This window comes from Chelonia mydas, chromosome 9, assembly GCF_015237465.2.
Source record: "Chelonia mydas isolate rCheMyd1 chromosome 9, rCheMyd1.pri.v2, whole genome shotgun sequence".
Lineage (NCBI taxonomy): Eukaryota > Metazoa > Chordata > Testudines > Cheloniidae > Chelonia > Chelonia mydas.
Genome location: NC_057855.1, coordinates 46,185,000 through 46,209,035, shown reverse-complemented (window position 1 = coordinate 46,209,035; position 24,036 = coordinate 46,185,000). Strand labels below are relative to the sequence as shown.

Sequence of the window (24,036 nt, the reverse complement as noted above, 5' to 3'; positions counted from 1 at the left end):
ACTGGCTTCTTCCAGCGGGGAGAGTAGCCACATGGCCATTCTTACCTGGAGGCAGCTCTATTGCCACCATTTTCTCTGGAACCAGGGAATCCACAATGTTTGCTGCTGAGAGCTGGACTCCATTTTGGATCAAACCAAAGTGAGTGAGAATGGGCTAGCAGCTGTGTGCAGGCTGCTATTTATACCCTCACACAGCACCACCTGCTGTTAGGAATGCAGTACTGAAGGGAGACAGCTGCTTCCCAGTGAGTGGAAAGCCTGAGCCAGGGGTGACCAACCTGAGCTTGAGGAGCCAGAATTTACCACTGTACATTGCCAAAGAGCCACAGTAATATGTCAGCAGCCCCCCATCAGCTCCCCCACCCCTGCTCCCAGCGCCTCCCACCCACTGGCAGCCCCACCGATCAGCGCCTCCCTCTCCCTCCTCTTGATCAGCTGTTCCGTGGCATGCAGGAGGTGGGGGGGGGCCAAGAGCGAGGGCATGGCAGGCTCAGGGGAGGGTGCAGGAAGGGGTGGAGGGGGGGCAAGGCCTGTGGCAGAGCCAGGGGTTGAGCAGTGAGCCCCCCGGCACATTGGAAAGTTGGCATCTGTGGCTCCAGTCCCAGAGTCGGTACCTATACAAGGAGCCGCATAGTAACTTCTGAAGAGCCACATACAGCTGGCCTGGCCTAAGCCATAGGTTTGGCAAGTCTCATAATTTTATTGAGAGTCCCTTTTTTTTATTGTATTCTTGAAGCCCTAGACCCTGGAGGCAGGTGAATACAATAGTATCTCAGCTTTCTAGCTATCATGGGTGTGGAGAAATGCTTCAATATGAGACACCCTCCCCTAACCCCTCCAGGTGCAAAAGCCAGAAGGCAAATAAAAAGAAAGGCAAATTGATTGTTTCTAAAATCTCATGATTTTTAAGCCAATCTCATGACTGTGCTGGGCCTAATGCAGGATTTATGATGGCTTGGGGTTGACACCACTATAAAGAAGAGCTTTATCGGTTTTGCTTGGTTTGTTTATAGTCGTGGTTTGTTGCTGGTATCCCTTTTCTGCCCAGAAGGAAGTAAAAAAGGCTGATTTGAAGGTATACATTGTCCCCAAATGTGTAATAGTTATGGGTGAGGACAAAGTCACAAAGTTCAGCCACCAGGTTTGCCGTGACATTATCGGGGATACTGTTCCTGATGGCTTGTAGTCCATCTTTGTGTGGAATGTTGGTGTAGAGGGCTTCTACATCCATAGTGGCCAGGATAGTGTTTTCAGAAAGATCACCGATGGGTTGTAGTTTCCTCAGGCAGTCAGTGGTGTCTCGAAGATAGCTGGGAGTGCTGGTAGCGTAGGGCCTGAGGAGGGAGTCTACATAGCCAGACAATCCTGCTGTCAGGGTGCCAATGCCTGAGATGATGGGGTGTCCAGAATTTCCAGGTTTATGGATCAGTGACACTGCTATAGGTACCCGCATGGCCCCACAGTATGCCAATATTTTTATGGCTGACTTAGAACAATGCTTCCTCAGCATTCGTCCCCTAATGCCCCTACTCTACTTGCGCTATATTGATGACATCATCATCATCTGGACCCATGGAAAAGAAGCCCTTGAGGAATTCCACCATGGTTTCAACAATTTCCATCCCACCATCAACCTCAACCTGGACCAGTCCACACAAGAGATCCACTTCCTGGACCCTACGATGCTAATAAGCGATGGTCACATAAACACCACCCTGTCCCGGAAACCTACTGACCGCCATGCCTACCTACATGCCTCCAGCTTTCATCCAGACCACACCACACGATCCATTGTCTACAGCCAAGCTCTACGATACAACCACATTTGCTCCAACCCCTCAGACAGAGACAAACACCTACAAGATCTCTATCAAGCGTTCTAACAACTATAATACCCACCTGCTGAAGTGAAGAAACAGATTGACAGAGCCAGAAGAGTACCCAGAAGTTACCTACTACAGGACAGGCCCAACAAAGAAAATAACAGAACGCCAATAGCCATCACCTTCAGCCCCCAACTAAAACCTCTCCAACGCATCATCAAGGATCTACAACCTATCCTGAAGGATGACCCATCACTCTCACAGATCTTGGAAGACAGCCCACCTTGATTATCACTACAAAAGGTCCCCCCTGGCTCTCCTGCTGGTAATAGCTCACCTTACCTGATCACTCTCATAACAGTGTGTATGGTAATACCCATTGTTTCATGTTCTCTATGTATATAAATCTCCCCACTGTATTTTCCACTGAATGCATCTGATGAAGTGAGCTGTAGCTCACGAAAGCTTATGCTCAAATAAATTTGTTAGTCTCTAAGGTGCCACAAGTCCTCCTTTTCTTTTTATAAAGCTAAGGGGTTCACTCCAGGTCAGGGGCCCAGCAGAGATGGGAATTCAATGTTGGTTAGAGTCAACTTTTTAGGGGGTTTTGCCACATGCCTTTTTGCCCCCAAAGGTAGATTTTATTTCATTTGAAAGCTACTGTTGGAACTCTAAGTCAAAGTGTAATTTTATGGGATTTCAAATCGTCTTTTTTTATATCCTTACACTCTACTCCTGATTACACCTGCCTTCCCTCTCCTCACTGTATTTGTGAATCCATGACCCATACTAAACTGCAGCATGACAGACCACTTGTCCTCCCCCCCGGTTGTCTCTTTCCAGCATTTCTAAGGGAGGCACTGATATGCCACATACAATTAACACAGATTTGTACTTGTGCCCCAATGGAGCTCTCTCTCGTCATTCCTCCCTTTTCAAACAAAAGCTGTGGAGCGAGAGCAATCCAATCTCTTGGGCTTCTCTTCAGCCTGGTTGAGTGGAAGACAATACCAACATATCCAGAACACTTGGTGCATGGACGCAACTATTCACTGTTAAGGTTGAAAGCCCAGCCACATCAATACATGACCAGTTCCCTATATGTAGAACCCCAGAGTTACAAACTGACCAGTCAATCACACTCCTCATTTGGAACTGGAAGTACACCGTCAGGCAACAGACACAACAGAAAAACAAAACAAAAACCCCAAAACTGTACAGTACTGTGTTAAACAAACCACTCAAAATAAAGGGAATGTTAAAAAAAGACTTGACAAGGTAAGGAAAAGGTTTCTGTGCTTGTTTCATTTAAATTAAGAGGGTTAAAAATAGCATTTTTCTTCTGCAGTAAAGTTTCAAAGCTGTAGTACGTCAATTTTCAGTTGTAAACTTTTGAAAGAACAACCATAAAGTTTTGTTCAGAGTTACGAACATTTCAGAGTTATGGACCACCTCTATTCCCAAGGTGTCTGCAACTCTGAGGTTCTACTCTACCTACTTCAAGTTTGCTTGGCCAGTTAACCAACATGATAGCAGCCAGCAAAATCTTCCCATCTATATAAAGCAGCAGAGCTATTCCTCAGGTTGAGTGAGCATTGTATCAGCTGGATTGTACTTTTCCATTTGGCTCAGTAGAAACAGAATAATGATCTCAGATACCAGGGATAGTTCTGCAGCGACTTGCAGTATGTATGTATAGCCCATTCCTCCTGTTACTCGTTATGCTACTTCCATCCCAATATCAATGAAGGAGCTTCAGGCAAACTTCTGTGCAATGAGCTATGACCATACATTGGGAGTGTGTGTGTGTATGTGTGCGGGGGAGGGGGGGGTGCGGACAGAAGCCATTGGTACTTTCATACTGATGAGGTTTGAATCCTATGGGAGACTAGATTGCAAACTCTGAAATATTGTAGTTACTGCCTTTCAAAACGATTTGATGGTCAAAACACTAAGGACAGTGCTTATTTAACTTTTTCTCTGTACCATAAAAATTTGCTTAGATGATACATCAATGGATCGTTTTCTTACTGACATGAACAGATAAATGGACTTTATTGCTTAACATCTTTTGGCTACAGATGGCACCTGTAACACTTATAAGACTCGCATCATTCCCACTTGTAATATTGGCTTTAATCTGCAGGAATGGTGTGGACGTTGCTGATTTTTTCAACCATTTATTAACGCAATGGGAAAAAAAGAGGTGAAGGATTAAACCTAATCATCTCCAGTCAGGGAGCAGTATGGGTCTGTGGTTAGAGCATGGGACAGAGTCGGGAGTGCTGGGCTCTAACCCTAGATGTGCAGTAGATTCTCTGCATGACTGTGAGTAAATTATTAATTCTCGGTTTACTTCAGCTTCCCCAGACAGCAGACTGAGGATGGTACTTCTGTATTACCACTTATCTGGTAACTCCATCAGTGTCTGCAGAACATAACTTGAAATCTAGCTTTTTTGGGGGAGGGGTAAATCCTTCTGAACGGGAACTGGTGCAATACTGTCGTCCTGACTCTACAAAAATAAATTAAGGACTGATTTTCCACTCACTCCTATCAGTTTTGAAGTCTTGATTTACCTATGGTGTGAGAGGAAAATCAGACATTATAGTTCTTAAGGTACAAAGCTACAGTGCTTTGTATGTGATGTTAACTCTTAAGTCTAGTGATGCTTGTATAAATGCCAGGATTATTAATTATTGCACCAGTGGCAATTTGAGCAGAAACATCTGACCACTCTCTGATTGTAATCGGAGTTTGGGATTGTGGAAGGAGCTTGTGCAGAATATCATTTCCCCCCTTACTCCTAAACCTTATAACTGGTTTCCCAATAAATAAATAAAATATTTTTTAAATGGTTGCTGAGTTATTAACACAGTATAGTTTTATTTCCTGCTTGGAAAAGTAACTCTCAGAATACAGTTTGTTGGGAATGTTTTTTAATATAAGACAATTTCCTGTGAATGTTCAATACTTGCATAACATTCACTGTTTTGCTGAACATTCCTGCCTATAAATTTGTACTCCAAAATATGTGTGAAAAGCAAACAGGAGGGTAGGAGGGGGGCATGAATTTTCAGAGTTAAAGTAAACTCATTTAGTAAGTTGAATGACCAGTGGTAGGATTTTCTTGCTACATTTTGTGTCACACTAAGAATAAATGGGCTGTATTGCTTCTGTTTCCTTGGTTGGAGTGTAAGTTTTCTGTGCTGAAAATCTGAAACCAAGGCCCCTCTATCAGGCCCACTGGCAGCTTTATCACCATGTAATTCAGCAGAGTGAGACACAGGGCCGTCCCTAGCTATTCTGGGGCCCTATGCAGCCCCCCCCATGGGGGGGGAGAGTGTGGGGCCTCGGGGCGGGGAGGGGAGGCTGACTCCAGGCCTCCGAGAGGGAAGGAGGGGCTGGCTAGGGGGGCATGGGGAAACTGCCCCCAAGCACACAAATTTGGGTGCCCCAAATTTCCTGGTGCGCTACGCAGCTGCATACTTTGCATATGGGTAGGGGCAGCCCTGGTGAGACATATCACACAGTCAAAACAGTAGCCAAATCACTGGAGAATACAGGTTCCAAAAGGCCAATGGCAAGAACACCACACACAACAGAGGCTCGGTTTTAGGGTTTATTTCATCTGCTAACATTCATTCTTGATCTAGACAAAAACAATTAGATTATTATTTTGAATCAATTTTTGTTGTTGTGGAAAGAAAAGAAAACAAACCTTAACACTTCTTTTTGTAGGATGCTATAAATAAATATATAAAGCTTTAAGTGGTACTTGGCTTAAGTTAAACAGTTTTTTTAGTTCCTGAAATGAAAGTGAAAACCATACAGATTCAGCCCAATGGAAACACTTTTTTAAAAGACGCTGAATCTATTTGATCTACAAATGGGGGGGGGGGGGGGGAACAGGAGTGAAGGGTTTTATTCTAATTCTAGTTTTTACCCTCAGTCACACAACTCCTAGAGATAAGAACGGAGTTCCTTGGTAGATAAAACACACAAGAAAGGGGAAGGAAATGAATGCTCTGCCTGCATTGTCTATTACCTCTGCTGTACTCCTTGTACAGCAGAGTGGAAATTAAAGAGAACACAAGTGAAACCTCAGACAAAAGCAAATGACATCAACACAAAATCAGATCAGTTACCAATAAAACTGGTGGTAAATCCTGTGGCTGCTGTTCATTTGCCTGGCAGACTACACATACATAGAAACTTCACATTTGAGGTGTTTTTTTTTTTTAAGCAATTAAAATGAATGAAAAGGGGCAATAAAAATAAGTTAAAAACATATTCCAATATGTACAAAACAAATCATGCTCAGAAACCATTTTAATATAAAATTATTCATTATAGTACAGCTCTCTCACTCCAGTATGTAGAAGGGTCACCTGGGAGGGCTGAGGAAGTGGGAACTTGGGGGAAGAAAAAGGCTTGATTGCAAATCATGCTTTTCATCTTGGATGGCTAAGAATTGTACTGAAAACCACCACCCTTAGGGTGGGCAAAACAAGCTTTGATACCCACGTGCTTATAAAGACCACATTCCCCTTGCCAGAGTTCCGGTAGATAGGACAAACAGGCAGCCACAGATAACTCTGATTGTGTGTGAGGGACACGCTGATCATTGCTTTAACAGGAACTACTGCTAACTGAGCTGTGCTTTAAAGGCCTGGCTCTCCTAGCATTCAGCCAGCAAATCTCATGTTCATTTCTGCTACTGGAACATGATATGCTAATATTAACAAAACGAGAACAAAAGCTAACCCAGTAGCACTGTGATTTGAATGAAGCAAATTATGTGGACTGCATGCCGAAACATATCCTTTGAAAGACTACATTTAGTAAACCTGTGTGCAGATTACTGTATTGCTACCTATTTGTTACCTTCAAAAAATTCTGGCGGGGGAGGCTGGCTCAAAGAATTGCTAATAAAGGGCAACGGAGCCTTTTAACTCTGTCACAACTAAAAGTCATACCTTGCTCAGTAAGAACACCGTCAATACCATCCGATAGCTGTTCAGTGGTCAAGTGAGCAGGAGGTCGCTATGCCTCAATTTAGTTTCTTATGGGCAAGTGTCTGCATCACTGTCGACAGCCGTACTTCTTTCTTGCTTGTGATGCCAGCAGAGGAACAAAGCTAAGAAGCGAATGACCATGGAGTCGGAACTGTAAGAAAGGTTCAAAAAGCACACTGGAGGCTTTAGATGCTACTACCTATGCCGTCCTTGTGTGGCTAGACACGGGACCATAGGTGCTGGAACTAGGGGTACCGGAGGTGCTGCCGCACCCCCTAGCTTGAAGCGGTTTCCATCATATACAGGGTTTACAGTTTGGTTCAGGGACTCTCAGCACCCGCACTACACAAATTGTTCCAGCACCCCTGCATGGGACTGCAGCTTGCAAGAGTGACACAGTCTGAATCACACTAAATTCACTCCAAAATTTGCTTTCCAAGTGTTCTAACAAAAACTCAGGCAGGGATGCTATGGAAGAGAGACCAGCCTGAGAAGAAAGGAAATAAAGACCAGAAAAATGACCTGTGCTTAATGGTATTTCGTTCACAAAGAATCCTCTGTCATGAGATGTTTTGCCTGCCTCTGCCGCAATGTAAGATATGACTGACTGGGCAAAAAGTTACAGGACACAGCATCCTTTCCAGTCAATACTGCACATTGTTCAATGGGCATGACAAAAGGTGGCATCTAATTGGCTAGCTAGTGTTTGTGTGGGCAGGTATCTCATTCAGTATAACCATTCAGATTCAGGCTCATCAGCAACAACACATTTCAAGCAGTGACGTTTCTCTTTTCAGGAGTCTAAAAGCACACGGGGGCCTGGTTCTTGCACTTATAGCTGTGCAAAGGGCACGCGACGTGCTACTGGATCAGAATTCTCTGCACACTGGTGGGAGCACGTCACACCTCTTTTTGCACAGGTGTAATGACGACACAAACTCTAAGAAAGTGGAGAGTCAGGCCATGGTCTTTCACTAGTGCCAGCAATGCAGCTCTCCAATGTAACCACTCACACTACGCATTACTGCTTGGATAAATTCTCATAAACACTTCATAAAGATCCCAACAGAGTGAAGACTTTCCCTGGAAGCTCCCTGCAATCACAGCAGGAAAACAATGTAACAGCTAGTGTTATATTGACTTGGGACCTGATTCAACTCCCATTGAATTCAATGGGAGTCTTTGTCAGAATCTCGCAATTGTCTTCACTACACCTACTGCCATTATGAAATATTTCCTCGCTTAATGAAGAAGGATTGTACATAAGAAGCTCTAAATGTATAGAAAATTCAGGGAGCAGGAGGGGAGATGTATTGGAGGAGAGGGGCACATATTTAACAACAACAAAATATCTGGCCAATAATTCCACTGGAGTTTCGTAAAGCAGATGGTGTCTATTAATTTAAAACTACACATACATTTTTCATGTTATTGTAGCATCAAATAATCTGCTCCTAAAAACTGGTACCACTCCAAATTGTAGTACATATAAATCACAATAAACTACATTCACATTATGTCAAAGAAGCTCCTTTAAGCCCACTAAAGCAAGAAAATTCTGTGTCAGACAAGTGATGTATCCTACAGCTTACTGCCTGGCACCCAGCCCTTAAGAGTAAATTAGTGTAAGGTTTGGCCAAACAGCTGCGCATAGCGGGCTGGGTATCCTTTGTTTCCTTTAATCACACTTAGAATTTATCTTTGCACCACTTTGCACTAGTTAACTCCCACAACACCTCTTTGTGGTAAGTATTATTAACAAAGAGCAGATGGGGAAACTGAAGCAGAGCTGAAGGGACGTGGCTGAGCCAGGATTTGAATATGGAAATTTCTGACGCTCTGGACTGAGCTTAGACCACTAGAAATCATCATACCTCTCTCTTCTTCCTTTTGTGGGTTTAAGTGAACTGGTAACAATACTCTGTAGTTTAATTTCATTTGTTGGTTACTGTAATATATTACAAAGCAAATGTTGAAAAAAAGTCTACTACTGACACGCTCTTGAGGTCAGAGGTTCCTTCTAATTTTGAACCATGTAGACAGATCCACTAAAATTCAGCCAGTTATTTAGAGCACATAATGCAGAAATAACCTAGACGGACTGGGCCAAATTCTACTGTCAACCTTGCTCGGGCAGCTTCATTCATTGTCAACCTTTGTGTAAATGAAGGCAGAATTTGGCCCTCAGTATAATAATTGTTCTCAGAACTCAGTACTGTACCAGTTTTTATAGTACTTTATGAGCAAGCACAGTATGCTTTCTTGTGGAGCTGTTTGGATGCGTACTTTGAATATGGATTAGTTTAGTAACCATTTGTGCATTATGGATCCATAATACTGAATGCAGTGAGAAGCCTTTGGGTAAAGTTTGATAGTGTGCACATAAAACAGTTGCTTTTTATAGCTCATGTATAGTTTTGTGGATAAACAGCCTGTAAAATTGCATTTGTAAAAATCAATGTTTTCTTTAGTTACAGCAAAATACACGAGCGCTGGGAACTAGCAAACATTGTTATTCCTAATCCTGGAATTTAGAGGTGAAGGAATGGGTTGTAACACCCTCTGCCCCCTAACCAAACTGCTTTGAGGGGGAAGTTTTTCTTCCACATTTCAGCCTGGAGCAAATATTTATGGCCACGTTATACATCTCTGAAAACCGGGAGTGGCTCTTAATGGAAATACTGACAGACCCTGAAAGAGAACAACACTAGCAGGTGTTGATTGATAAGCCTGATCTAACATAGCACTTTAGCATGTCTCAATATGGTTAAAGTTAAGATGTGCTGGCCCAGGCTGTGAGGGCCTAATCCAAAGCCCACTGAAATCAAACGAAAGACTCTCACTGACTTCAATGGGCTTTGGATCAGAGCCATAATAGGGTTATGTTTTAACCCCAAGTGTTGCTCGGGTTTTCTGTTCAGATACTCTGTCATCTTTCCTCTCTTTTAGGGAAGAGCACCTACAAAAGCAAGCTGTGTTGCTCGGAGTTTATGTCATGGAAATCAGGCAGCTCCTGCAGCGGGCACCCACCTCCCCTGCAAAACTCAATTTGAATTCTACAGTGTTGGTAGCAGTGTGCAAAGGCAGAGAGAGAATTAAAATACAAAGCGAGCAACACTTCAGTGAATCCCTGTAAAGGGAAAGACAACTCTGTAGAAAGGACATGCTGGAACTGAATATATCATCTCTCTGCCTCTCCTCCTGTGATTTCACTGTCATATTTGATCTGCAGTTAACACAGCCTCTGAAAATCAAGGTGTCTCCTATTTTATTCATACCTCACTCAAAACAGTAGCCAGTTCAGATCCTAGGGGCCAAGTAACAATGGGTGATGCATGGAGCAGACAAAACCTGCTTCTTCTCCATGTTTCAGACCAACGCAGAAGTGCTTAGAATAGCAACAGCAATGACAAAAAATAGACTGATTTAAACAGAGTGTAGGGGAAATGTGACAATCCACTGCTGTTCTCTGAATCAATGTGAGTAGGCAGATGCTGGTTAGACTGCCACCAGACTGGGGAATGAAAGTTACCAGACTCTCTAAAAATGAGAAAGGTGCTGGTCTGATCAGGGCCTCAGACTAAAAACCATAACCACTGATTTCCCTTTCCAGGTTTATGAGGGCACCTTGTTTAAAATATGATCTACAGAAAGGGCCATTCTGCCAAAATACAGCATGCACTGTCACCAGATTAATTCAGACCAATAGCAGGAAATCTTATTGCCCTGGAGCAAGGTCCCAGACTGCTCCATTTGGAATCAGTGGAAATTTTGCTATTGACTTTGGTGGGAGCAGGATTGGGAACATAATTTATCTTAAAAAAAACAGCATTTGGAAATTTAGGTATGTGTAAGTACGTGTTCTCTGTAATTAAGATCTCATTTCACCCCCCACCCCCCCCAGCAAAATAAACACGTCTTCATTGATAACTGAGTACTCATGGGGTATTACTGGAACTCTACCTGATGCATGCGGGAGTGATGCTATTCTCTCTCTCTGCTTGGCTTGTCTCATGTACAGAAAAGGATTTTCATGTGCTGTTTACAGGTGACATTGATTAAAGAATGTACTGCACACAGGAAGGGGTGACAAGATTCCATCTGTGTGTACGTGAGTGATTCTACATGGAATTTGGTTGGCGTTTATTTGGCTTTTGGAACTTCTTTGTGAAGCAGAAGCTGAGGATGTTTGTGCATGAATTCACTAACTATTGTTACTATGGTAAAGTGGCGTACGTGTGTGACACCAGTGTAATGTATCAAAACCATTGTGCTAAGTATATGTTCTAGGCCACAGTCAATTTGCTTTAATGTTTCTCATCCTCTGATGTCTTTCTTCTTTTATTTTTATTCTGCTCCATTTTCTCGACAGTGGTTGCCATTTGAGTCTGAGCAGCTGCCCCTGTGGCTAGATCATACCCTAATAGCTGAGCATGCAATCAACCTTGCCACTACTATCCTTACTTTAGCAAAACAAAAATAACCCCTCATTACCCTTCCCCCACAAAAAAGAAGGGAAACAAAGGGAAACCTTGATTTTAAAAAATTATCTATATACATGTGTGTGTTTGTATATCTGTCTTTATACTCGGGGAAAAAAAGATTAATAAAAGATCCTACTCTGCCATCTGTTTCTGAATTTGGGAGGATAAGAAACATTACATTGTATTTGGCCTCATAAGTGGGTGGCTGAATTTGTGCATTTTTAAATCTGAGTTATAATGTTGACCCTTTTTTGTTTTTTAGGTATTTATTTATTTTTTTAAGAATCTCATTGGTCTTGTAAGAAACAGTAAAAAGACCCATTGTTTAAAGAAGAATTCTACCTTCTGTTTTACAGACTTGCTTTTAAATAAAAGATTTGTTGTTGGTGGTTTTGTATTTTTATTTCCACGATCTTTTAATAGGAAACCCTAGAATCCCATTCAGTATAAAAGTCTGCCTAGGCTACCACTTCTCTATAATATGGCTCATGTAGTCCTCAGTGGGCAAGCGTCCTTGCTCTTCTGTCTCTTCCTTGGGAAGTGCCTCGTTGGACCGGTGAAGAAGCCTCTCTTCCCGATTCTTTATCCTTTGCTCCATCCTCTCCAGCTGCCGCTTGTACTGGTAGCGCTGTTGGAAAAGGTCCTTTGCATAGTCATAGAGTTGCATGTCCAAGTCATTGAGCTCCTCAATCCTCCGTATGGTGTTGTTATCCACCTCCACTCCGCCTGCCCTTGTACTATTGTACTGCATGAAGGGCCTGATGAATTTCAGATTAAAAGTTCTCTCAAACAGGTATTGAGTCTTCCTCTGGAACTCTGTCAAGCCAAAAAAGGCCATGTCTCTAAGGTTCTTCTTTGCACTCTCTAACAGGATCTGTGCTCGCTTGTTCTCGGGGATAAAAGACATGTTGTAGCAGCCCACCAAGCTCAAGTCAGCCAACATCCTCACTTGGCGGTTGTTTGCCAAGTTATACGGGCAATCCATGAACTCTTGCAGCGTGCATCCTGACCAGTCTGTGCCTTCATAGCATGATGGCAGCTCTTCAGGGGTTGGTGTCCGACCATCACACATATGTAAGGAAGTTTTCCAGGTAGCTCCTCGTTGGACGTGCCTCCATTCACTGAGGTAACGGGACACAGGGTCTCTCAGCAGCGTGATGTAGTAAAATTTTCTACAAGAAGAAGAAAAAAAAATATTCAGCATGTAACAAACTGTAATGTGGCAAGCTGGGATCTATGGCACAGAACAGCAACAGTCAGTGTCTCAATATTCATTTAAATTTACCTCTCACAGATTCTTTTCTTCCTAGAATCTGTACTGCTAAGCAAACTGAGTGACACCAGGACTATGTTCTCCTCATAACTCATCTTTTCCATTTTAGTCACACCAACTCAGAACTCTCTCTCTGGGATATCGCTTTCCAGCAACAGACAGCAATGTCAGAACAAATCATCAGGATTCAACTGATCTACCAGCCTCATAGACCAACTTTGGCTTTAGGGTCTGACTGGCCTTTCACATGAACATGCCTCTCCGGAGTCAGCCAAGACTCACGCGGTAGCACTGGCCAATAACTGATTTATTTATGAACTGACCCAATCCCGATCACCGCACCGGCCTATTGAATGGGCCACCTAGCACTTCGGTTATCTCGCTGCCGCACTGAACTCAGAAGTCTGCACTGAGGAACGGAGCAGCAGCAGCAGGATATATTTTTTTAAAATGGGAAATCAGGAAGAAAACACACTCTTTGTAGAAAAGGATAAGCGGGGGGGGGGGGGGGGGGGGGCGAGTCTACCCCCAGCACCTGCTAGCTCCCATTTCAGTTGACCCACACAAATGCAAATGAAACAGGAGAAAAATTCTGATATCCAAGCGGGATGGGTACAAAGGCAAGGCAGTCAAGAACAACATACATAGTGATAGAATATATTTTCATAGCTCCGAGTATAGTGGAGTGTATTAAAATGCAAATGGCACCTTAAACTGTATGTCTGATACCCTGTGGTGTGCAAAGAGTCACTGCAGCCTCAGTTCATGGTGAGTGTGGCTACCCAAATGTTCTGCGTCTCTCATAATAAGGGTAGCCAATTACCAGTTCTAACTGGAGCCTGACTGCAAGGCCCACTAGAGTTCTTTCACTGAATTCAGTGGGCACTCGATCAGATCCTTGGTGTGAAAGGCTTCTCGCTGCTAAAGAAGGCAGGGTATTAGATCCACTGAGGTGCCCCAGGCTTATCTGGCTGTGTGATGTCATCTCCAGGTAGGAGCACAAGGGGCTTCACTGGAGTAACAGGAGACATGGGATACTCTGTATCTTGCCCTTCCAGAAGGATGTAGTGTGAGGAGAGGAGCAGAATTCTTTTCTTGCTAAACAAGTGTCTGTGGAATGCTGCTACGGCTTGCTGCATTACTGGGACAGCTAGATAGATATAAACGTGACAGACATTAGCGCAGGTTATATGGGGCACTGCACTGTTTTTAGGGAAAATAAAAATGCAAAGTAAAAATTCTGTCTTGGCTAAAGTTAGTGCATGCTCATACGTTCCCAACACTTTCAGTATTATGCTTCCTAGTGGTCACGCACGTTGCTGTATGAGATGGAGCAAGTTAATTTAAAGAAAATGCATCAAAGACCTTGCCCAGGAAATCTAATTGTAAAGAATGTTTTCTTTCCCACTTTCCTATTAGTTCTCTAAAGCCCACAACAGTGAGTCAGAGTCTATCAACTTCAGTGGGTGTTGGATCACACCCCAATTACTCTTTCACTTTCTGTTTTTGTGACCACAGCTGGTAAGAATGTTGGCTATTCACCGGAGGTTTTCAACCTCACCCCGTGCCAGAAACATTTGTAGAATTGGGGTGGGGAGGGAAGGAACCTCCCTTAAGTTTCTTTCTCTTCCTTTTACATTGCAACCCATAATAGTGATTCATCTCCCCTGACTGGGATGCAGCTCTGGTTTATATAAGCAGTGCTAAGAAACCTCTAACAGAGGGGGATAAAATATGACAGTGGAAAGACCAGGAAAGCCGCAATGGATGCCAGATGTTCAAGTAACAGACTCTGACACTAAACACAGCTCACATTTTTTGACTTGTGAACTATAGTGGACTTTTTATTTATTTTTTTAATTTACTGCCATGGAATCCAAAGGGCATTTTTCATGAAGTAGTTATAAAACTGTATCTTATGCGGATAACGGTAGCACTTGGAAGCTTCAATCAAGTTCTGGTCTCATTGTGCTAGGTACCATACAAAGTCATGGGAAGAGATAGTCTCTGCCCTGAAGAGCTTATAATCTAAGTAAGCAAGGGTGGGGAAAAAGAAAGCATTAGTATGGCCATTTTACATATGGAGAAGTGAGGCCCAGAGAGATTAAGTGACTTGGGCAATGTCACACAGGAAGTCTATGGCAGAGCTAGGAACTCAATCTGGATATCCTGAGCCACAGTGCAGTGCCTTTACCACAAGACCATCTACTGGTCGACTTCTTAACTGCAGAGATAAAATGTACCTAGTATATGAAGAAAAACTAACATTCCAGATGCTGCCCCATATAATGCCTTGAAATGCCAACATTCCACTAAAACTGAGAAAAGTAGCACTTCAGCATTACTATGCTACATCCTGGTACCGTGCAAAAGCTGCAGTCGGACACAGCAGTGAAAGGATTAAAAAGCAATATCCCCTTCTCCCCAGTGTTACCGCAAAAGCTATTTTAATGGAGGGGGAGTACTAGCAAATATTTTACAATGTGTGGTCTCTCGCTAAGATTCCAGCAATGGGTGGCATCATGGGTATGGTGGGCACAGGAGACCGATGATACTGGAAGATTTGGAGGGCTCACTTTCCAGCACAACAGAAGATTGAAGTAGCAACCACTTCTCCTCAAAAGATGGAAGCTGATCTGCTGGTGAGGAAGGAGGCTGCGCCTTTGGGGACTGGAATACCAGCAGCAGGACTAGGTATTTGGTGATGCATTCAGAAACTATGCTGAGCTGAGGAAAAAGTCCTAGAAGCAGCAACGCCACCAAAGGGAGCTCGAAAAAAAGCCACACAAAGGGTACAGAGAGACAAAGAGAATTATAAAGCGGGCCACCGCTTCCCGCAGCTCCCATTGGCCGTGAACGGTGAACCGCGGCCACTGGGAGCTGTGTGCGGCTATACTTGTGAACGCTCAGGTAAACAAAGCATCTCGTGGCCCGCTAGGGGCTTACCCTGAACAAGCCACGAACCAAGTTTGGGAACCCCTGATCTAGGTGAATAATGATGGATTTAGGAGCCTAACTTTAGGCACCCAAGTATGAACATTTTAACCCAAGATTTTCGAATTCTCCAAACAGACGTTTTAGAGTTACACTTAACTTCAAAGAAAAGTTAGCCATACAGCACGCCCCATCTTTTAGCAACAGTTGGCAGAGGTATTATTATTACCATAGCAACAATGTATAAGAAAGTCTGAAGCCTAGAATTTTTCTTCCGTGTGGTTAAAAACACAGGCATTGCCACTTGTCAGCAGCAGTTTGAAATTTATGAAGAAACACTTGATTAGTGAACTTCTCTTTTGTCATCAGAGATAAAATAAACCCATACCATACATGCACCTGAGAGTGCCCCTTCCTTTCAGCAGGGTGCCCTATGCAGCGACTTAATTCAAATATGCCTAAAGACTGCACTGCTCACTTCAGAACTGTGGTCTTCTAACTCAGATAGTCCTATTCAACACTGCCTCATAAAAAAACCCATCTCATTTTGGTGATGCCATGCCAGGCCTCGCTGACCTTCTTGGAGTTAACAGCTCCAGCAAAAAAATGGAAGCCGTATTTGGTAAGGTACTTTGAGTTTTTTTTGCCCATGTCACAGGCAGACAAGGCAAAACCACAGTCCCTATTCTTGGGGGCTCCTCTTCTATGCACCTCCTTGGGAAAGAGATTTGAAAAAAATGAAAACAATCTGAATTTTCATGGTTTTGGTAAAACAATCAAGTTTTATAACTGCAATTTGAGAAAAAGAACCATCATTACACCAGAGGAAGGATGGTCCTGTGGTAAACTCACTGTACTGAGCTCAGAAAACCTGAGTTCAATTCTTGGCTCTGCTGCAGGCTTCCGAACTGCCCTCAGAAAAGTCAGTCTCTCTGTGCCTCAGTTTGCCATCTGGAAAGGGGGAACAATGCTTCCTTTGTCCATCTTGTCTATTTATCTTGTGGGCTAGTTTTGTCTCTGACCACGGGTACGTGCAGCCTCCTAGCACAAAGGGGCCCTGATCTTGGATGGGGCCTCTACGTGCTACTATAGCACAAATAATAGTTAAATAATTCCTTGGGCCAATCTTGTCAAGAAACCCTTTGTGCCATTAATGGGAAGTGAAAACCTTCATCTTATAAACGACACTTTCCTGCCTCGCTCTTGCTATCTAGCAGCCAACATGACTTAGCAACTGAGCAATAGCTTCTATGTATGACACTTGTTCTCTCCATTTTATTTACATTTATTCCCCACCCACTTTGATACAGACCTCTTGCTTCTCACTGCTGGTCATTAAAATGTGCTGGAAGTTTCTAATTTTATTTCAGTGAAGCATTTATGTTGACCTTCTTCAGTACAATCCCCTCTTTGCTGTTAAGATTAATCATTTCCCCCATCTAGCTGAAAAAGGCACATTATTATTTTTTCTGCTGGTTCTCACTTAACATTCAAGAGTCCTCACAGGAAAATGGTCTTGTGCTAAACCCACAAAACTACTGCCAGCCCTTCTTGTTTCCTTTGGTGGCTCTCAGCCAGATAAACACCAGGCCTAGCTGCTTCCACTCATAAGTGCTTCATCTTGCCTGCCAGAGAAGGGGGAGGAAAAGGAAGCTGCAGGGGTCTACTTCAGCTGTATAACCTCAATCTGTCAGGCCAACATGCCTTAGGGCTACAATTTCTCCCTTAAAGCAAAACAAAACAGGCTCCAGCCCCCCTGTGTTCTTGATGAACTAACTGAACTGAACAGGGAGGCTGCTGGCTTAGAAGACTGAGAATGCTCTGGTTGGTTTAAACGAAATGCTAGTACAGTGTGGGACATGTGGTGGGGGAGAAGGCTTCTACGTAAGCGAAGCCCATGTGTATCCTCACTCTAGTTAAAAGACGTTTATGGTGGTTCCTCAATCCATAATGTGTGTCAGTTCTTGCTGTAAACGGCCTACGTGAGCCTGCCTCCCATCTGTCAAACGAAAAGGAGACTGGGCTTGGAGTGTACAGAACAAATTTGTTTGTACTGCTGTTTAGCCTGCAAAAAGAAGTAAGTGTTTGTTTATAAAAAAGTAAGAAAAACTCTTGTTCCATACAGCAACCGTTTAAACTCTCACCTCACGGAGGCAATTACGGGAATTACTGTGTAAGTATTACTTTTCGTTTGCCAAGGTTGCCTCCCTTGAAAACAGAATGGCTCCTAATGAGCAGTTCAGGCAATGAGGTTACTGGACTGAATGGTGGTTCCCTGGTGATCCCTGAGCCGTAAATGAGGTAGCAAGCATTTTAAATGAAGTTGAATATCTAAGTGCTTTATACATTTATTATGAAGTGATACCAGAGGTAACTTAAAAAATAATGATTTAAGCTGTATTCTGCTCCTACCCCTAGAGCCATAACGGAACTGTCTCTTGTTGTGGAAAGCATTTCACTGGAGAACGCTCTCCGTTTAGCCAATTAAAGCACTTGATTCAATGAAAGTTCCTAAGTGCTTTACAATTTATTTAATATCAAGAAATGGAATCTCTACCCATCTATTTTAGGGTTCTCTCCAGCTCCATATTGTTCAATTTCTATTTTTCTTCTACAATCAGACCTCTTCCATAACAACATGCTCTCTCTGGTAGAAATTGTAATTTAATACATATATAATGATCACTTCCTTTGGTAGCAAATAGGTCTAATTTTCCTCAGTCTATTTCCTCCCATATGGTGTTCATTTAAACTTCCTGCATTTCACACACAATAACCTCCTGGAGCCCTTTTAAAGTCATAGACAAAAAGAAAAACAAACAAACAACCCCTCCTATGTTTAAATAAAAATTGTGACACATCAACCAAAGCCAGGAAATTCAGTATTAAGGTCAATACTCTGTCCTCAACTCATGTAAATACATACTTAGAGCTTTATTATTTTTTCAGTAGACCGCCACATCTACATATCAAACCAATGCATGCTTTGATACCTGCATTTATTTTGCATAGCTGGATTTCTTTTGCCTGATGGCCTGTGCTCTTGAGACCTTTATTTTTTAAAAAGGTAGAATTCTTTATGATGTGACCTACTCAGTACCGTCACATACACTCTTCTGAGCTCACAGGTCACTGACTCAATGATGCTTGCAAGCATCCCATTACATACTGGACACTAATCCAGCAGATACACTGGTCCATTGATTTGGTGCTTATAGGTGCACCAGATCTAATGCTCTTAGGAACATTTCAGTTTTGGGGAAGCTGGAATGGGGAAAATAATGCTCTCATAATATAGTAATTAAAAAAAAATTCCTGACAAAATAACAAGAAATTGGACTATTATGGAATAATCACCTGAGTAAAATCAGGTTTACAGGTATGCTTTTCAAAATTAGAGACATTTCATAGTTTTATAAATACAAAATGGTGACATAAAGCAGGTAGAATCCATCCCCCTAGTTTCAAACTAACTTCCCACTCGTAAAGAGTCGAAAAATCACCTCCTTCTGGAGCTGGGTTTTACCATCAAAAGGGGTGACTCAAAAAGAATCACAAACTCCAACCTTGGCTTGGCTGCTCCAAAAACTCCTTTCCTTAGGACCTGTCAATCCCAGATCATAGCTGCTCCTTCCATAAAACTTCTCTTACCTCTGGTCCATTCAGAGCCGTCTAATGAGCCAGACCTGCCCCAATGAGTCAGCAGTAATTAACCTGCTAACAGAGAGGGACAATAGGGGTTCTGTCACAGTGACTTTTTTCCCCGTATAATGGCTAAAAAGAATTTAAAAACAAACTGATTTTTTAAAAAATGTTTTAAAAAGTGAATTTTAGAGTCTGTGAATGGCCCAGATCTGCCAGCCCTGGAGACAGAGGTTCTATTTAGCCACAGAAGAGATTTAGCATAGACAGCTGCATCAGGTCCCTTGTCTGGATTTGTATTAATCTAGAAGGCAACAGGCTGAGCAATGTAGTTCCTCAAAATGGATCGGCTGTACAGTTGGCAGAGTATACATATATCTGGATGCTGGGGCTGTGACCTTGCATAGATGCCACCACTCAGAGCACATTTTAATTGCTATGGACATGTAAAAACTGAACGAAGGAACAGAGTTAAAAATGGAAGAGCTGACTCAACAGCTGTAGTTGCTTGTTACAGTGAGTATCCATGGTTTGTATTTCCTATTTTACAACCAATTAAAATCTGTTATCTAAATACCACAGATGTTTCAGTTACCTATGACACTATAATAACCAGAAATATCTAACATGGGGCTGAATGAGAATTTATCTCTGGCTAACCACAGAAACCACAAAAGGAAGGGCATACACCTTCAGCTGTTTTTTCCTGTTTATTTCACAAAATCTGAGGTCTGATCAATGCATTGTGGGCCTTACTGACACAGGCCTTCATTGTAACATGAGAAGTCACTTTGGAATGCCAGAAAGATATGTGTGTGTGTGTGTGTGTGTGTGTGTGTGTGTGTTGAACACAAGGCTTCCTCCTCGCAAACATTGCAGAAAGGATAGCAGATGCTGAGAGCACGAGGAAGGAGGCAAAAAAGCAGCCACAATTTAGTGTTAAAAAAAAAAAAAGGAAGGGAAGAAGGAAAAAGGAAAGAATAAATTATTTTTTTAAAAGCATTTTTTTCATCCGTCTCAGCCACCCATGAACCTACACAAATTGCTCCAAATTGACTCCCCCTGTGATGTCCGCATGAGAAAGGATACATAGGCACCTCGCCACAGTTTAAAATAGGTCAGGCTGGTTCAAAGAAGACTGTAATGGCTATGGCGAGAACTCTACACAAACCAAACCAACAGAAACCTCCATGTGACTTTGTACAGATCTAGAGAGGGCCAACTGCCATAAGTATTCTGTTCCAACCAAAGTGAGGGAGAGGGTCGCAGTAACTTGGAATACTCAAATGTTGAATTTTGAATCTGGCAGTAGGAAAAACATGCATCTGTGCATGATACATTCCTTGTATCTGCATACACAGTTGTTACATGATAACAACTGCTCAGAGTGAGTGATCCCTATTGCAAGCTGATCTGCAAAGGAAAAAACGTTGGGTTGTGCCTCTTTTTGCTCGTCTAACATGTATAATAAAGAAAGCCTGGAATTTTGCCTTTGCTCTTGCGTCTGTCCCCACTTCGTTCTCTCTTCCTCCTCCTCACTCCCGTCTTTCACATGCTCTCCCCCGATAGGTCCCTACCCAGGGGCGTGCACAAGGGGGGACAAGCAGGGGCACTGTGCCCCCCAGTATTAATCTAAAAATATGTATTTGTGGTCCAGCCCCAGCCCCAGCGGCTGCTCCAGCCCTTGGCAGCTGCTCTAATGTGCCCCCACCCCAAAACCAGTCAAATTTAAATTCCCACGCACGCCCCGGTCCCTACCTCACCCTCTGCAGTATTGTGTGTGTGTGTGTGTGTGTGTGTGTGTGTGTGTGTGTGTGTGTGTGTGTGTGTGTGTGAGAGAGAGAGAGAGAGAGAGAGAGAGAGAGAGAGAGAGAGAGAGAGAGAGAGATGGGGAGGCTGACAGTGCTGCAGGCCAACAGTCTCTACTCCTCTCTCCGATTAAACTGCGAGTGCCCAATTCTACAACACTTCCCCCTTCCTGTTCAGCAGAACTCTTAAGGGCTGAAGAATTGGAGTGCAGGAGCTGGAGTGAGCCCGGAAACAGGTGACTGGAACATGGGCTTCTACTGGAGGGGAGGGAGAAAATATCTAGCCAGTCTTGACATTCAGGAGGCATTGCACCCTTCAGGGTTGTGGGGCAAAAGTGAGACTCCTTCAAAAGGCAGAACATCTGGCGACACTGGCAGAATGTTACTCTAGTTGGGGCATCCTGAATACAGGAATGGCTGGATATTAATTCCTCCTAAGCTATCAGGAATGGAAGCTTGAAAAGTAATTTCCACCATATATGAAGTAAGGATACAGCTTTACCTAGGATCTCAATGCCATGGAGTATTAATGAGCTCTTGTAGGTAATATACTGTCCTACATACATCTCTAGTTTAGATTTGCTAAGAGTATACTATTATCTATATCTATCTATCTATCTAGGTATTTGATGTTCTCACTATCCTAGCATTGTATGACTATTTTATAACTCAGTTAGTACAATTCAATTAATTTATCTACACCAAATGGACATGGATAGGTGGTTAAAAACAAAACAAGGATATTTTGAAAATGTGAATTCAGTTGCTATGAAAGCACAGGAGTTCCGTTTGCATGATCTTTCTAAAAGGAGTTCATTTCAAAAACACGAGTTGTTATGAACCTTACGAGTGAATTGCAAGTTCATTTGTCAAAGTGACAGATGTGATCAGAATTGGCAAAATACAAGTGCGTGCGCACGTGCAAACGCACACACACAAAAGAGGGAGGGGGAGAGCATTTCAAAATCCTCCGGAGCTTCAGAACCCACTAAAAGCTAATGTTACCTGTAATGTTTCTGAGCAAGTGCTTTATTATCATAACCCCTCCTTTATTATCATAACCCCTCACAGCTCACACACTTCGGAAATGGTGTCTTCTACTCAAGCCAGGTACCAAAGATGATGGCAAGTTACAAACCAAATACCCAACTGCATTCTCTTTATTACATTTCTGAGGTCTCAAGAAGTTTGATGTGATCTCTGAATGACTTTCGTAAACTGGCTGATCAATAGCACATCTGAATGCTGACAGATTGCAAGAGAAAGTTTCACCACCAGAAGAGTCTCATCTATTTTGGCACAGGACAGATTGTGGGAATGTGGGAATTCTTTTTCCACTCTTCGCATTTTTCAGCTTTTATTATACCTTCCCTATCATATGATGGGAAATTTCAGGCAGAAAAATGTTTACATTTGCTGTAAAAATATTTTCACTGCCTTCACTTAAGTGGCTGTATAACAGAGGCTTTCATTTCTGTTAATTTTAGCACTACACAAAGTGACGGTATTAACATTTTTACAAACCAATTACAGCCCTGCTAGTTCTAAACCAGTGTGACCAGCGGTTTACCAGGCTTTTGTATACATATTTTTTCTATATTAGACTTATTTAAAAAATAAATTAACCCCCGAAGAACACTGTATGGCTTGGATGACTGGTAATGAGCCACAGCTTTTCAACCTCTGTGACAGTGATTTGAATTCACACTAGATTGGCAGTGGATGAAAGTAGTTACCGTCTGTACAGTGACCTCCTGTATATGGAATGAGTTGAGGATCTCATTTCTAGCGCCTCGGGAGGCAAGTGTCCACATCACAGAACATGCCATCACAAGCTGTAGTCTCTGCAGAAAGGCTGAATTACTCTCTCCTCCTCTCCATCAGGACAGAGCCACACTGGGAGGGTACTGCAGGGAAATCTGCACTGTCAACCATGCTATAGCAGTTTTAAAGCACAACAACTTTAGGGCTCCAGCTTTCTGGGCTGTCAAGCCAGATCTAGATACATTTAAACCGATAAATACACATTAGACAAATAAAATTAACCCTCTGTGTGCTGAAACAGTGTTTTGCATTTAATACTGGCACATTTCAGAAAGAAGAGCTGCAAACAGAAGAACAGAAACAAGAGAGTTTTGGAGGACGTGTGAGAGGCTTTCCTTCCAAGTTCAGCTCTACATGTGATTTTAAGATGGCCTGAGATGGAAAAGTGCCTACAAAGATGTGCCATGTTTCCTTTCCTGCCTGAGACCAGGTGGGATTTTCTGTGCACAAAGAGCAAGTTGGTGGCTGTGCTGGAGGAAAAGATTCTTGGATTGGAGGGCTAAGTAGAGACATTACTGAGAATCAGAGAAGCTCCCAGACTGCCGGATTCAGGAAACACCAATACCCCTGACTCAAGAAAGAAAAGAGCTGGCCACCAAGGAGTCAGAGAGAGAGAGAGAGAGATCAGAATGGAGGCCTGGCAGCTTGAAACTACCAGAAAGAAGACATCACAGTGGCATTCTTCACAGCTGAAGATACATGAGGACGGGCAGGCTGTGACCATCAAAGAGAAGAGGAACAGGATGAATTCTAGACAGCTATAAGTTTCCAAATGACACCAGGTCCTCAATGTGGAAACTGTGGAATATACCTCTCAAGATCCAGCTGCTTCAAGGGAACGGAGAGATGTATAGGCATGGATGGCAGCTTGGCCAAACTTGTAAGAAAAGCAAGCTTGCCCACAAGAGTGTTCCTACTGTCCAAGGAGGACAGATGATCCTTACTGGGGATTCAATACTCAGAAGACTAGAAAGAACATTCTGCAAGGAACAAGTGGACAACAGGATGGTCTGCTGTCTTTCTGGATCCAAGACACAAGATTGGATAGGCTTCTGAAGTCAGTGGGCAGGGATCCATAGGTGATCCTAAGTATCAGCACTGCATTGTGGCGTATCTCACAGATGATGTAGTCTCATCATAGGATAACAACACTCTTTCCATTCCACTAGTATCACAGAAGGATAATAATCAGCAGCTACTAGAGTTAAAAACCTTTAAATCAGCAGGTCC

At 42.9% G+C, this 24,036-nt stretch overlaps 1 protein-coding gene across 2 annotated transcripts in view; it reads right to left on the bottom strand.

Annotated features, from left to right (window-relative positions):
• Positions 1-5,432: 5,432 nt before the first annotated feature.
• The window catches only part of HS6ST1 (heparan sulfate 6-O-sulfotransferase 1), a 272,141-nt gene continuing 253,537 nt past the window's right edge, over positions 5,433-24,036 (bottom strand). For both annotated transcript variants that reach the window (XM_027818393.3, XM_007052581.4), the window contains one exon: positions 5,433-12,497. In XM_027818393.3, the coding sequence (XP_027674194.2) occupies positions 11,789-12,497 (709 nt within the window). In that variant the 3' untranslated portion in view covers positions 5,433-11,788. The remainder of the gene's footprint in view (positions 12,498-24,036) is intronic.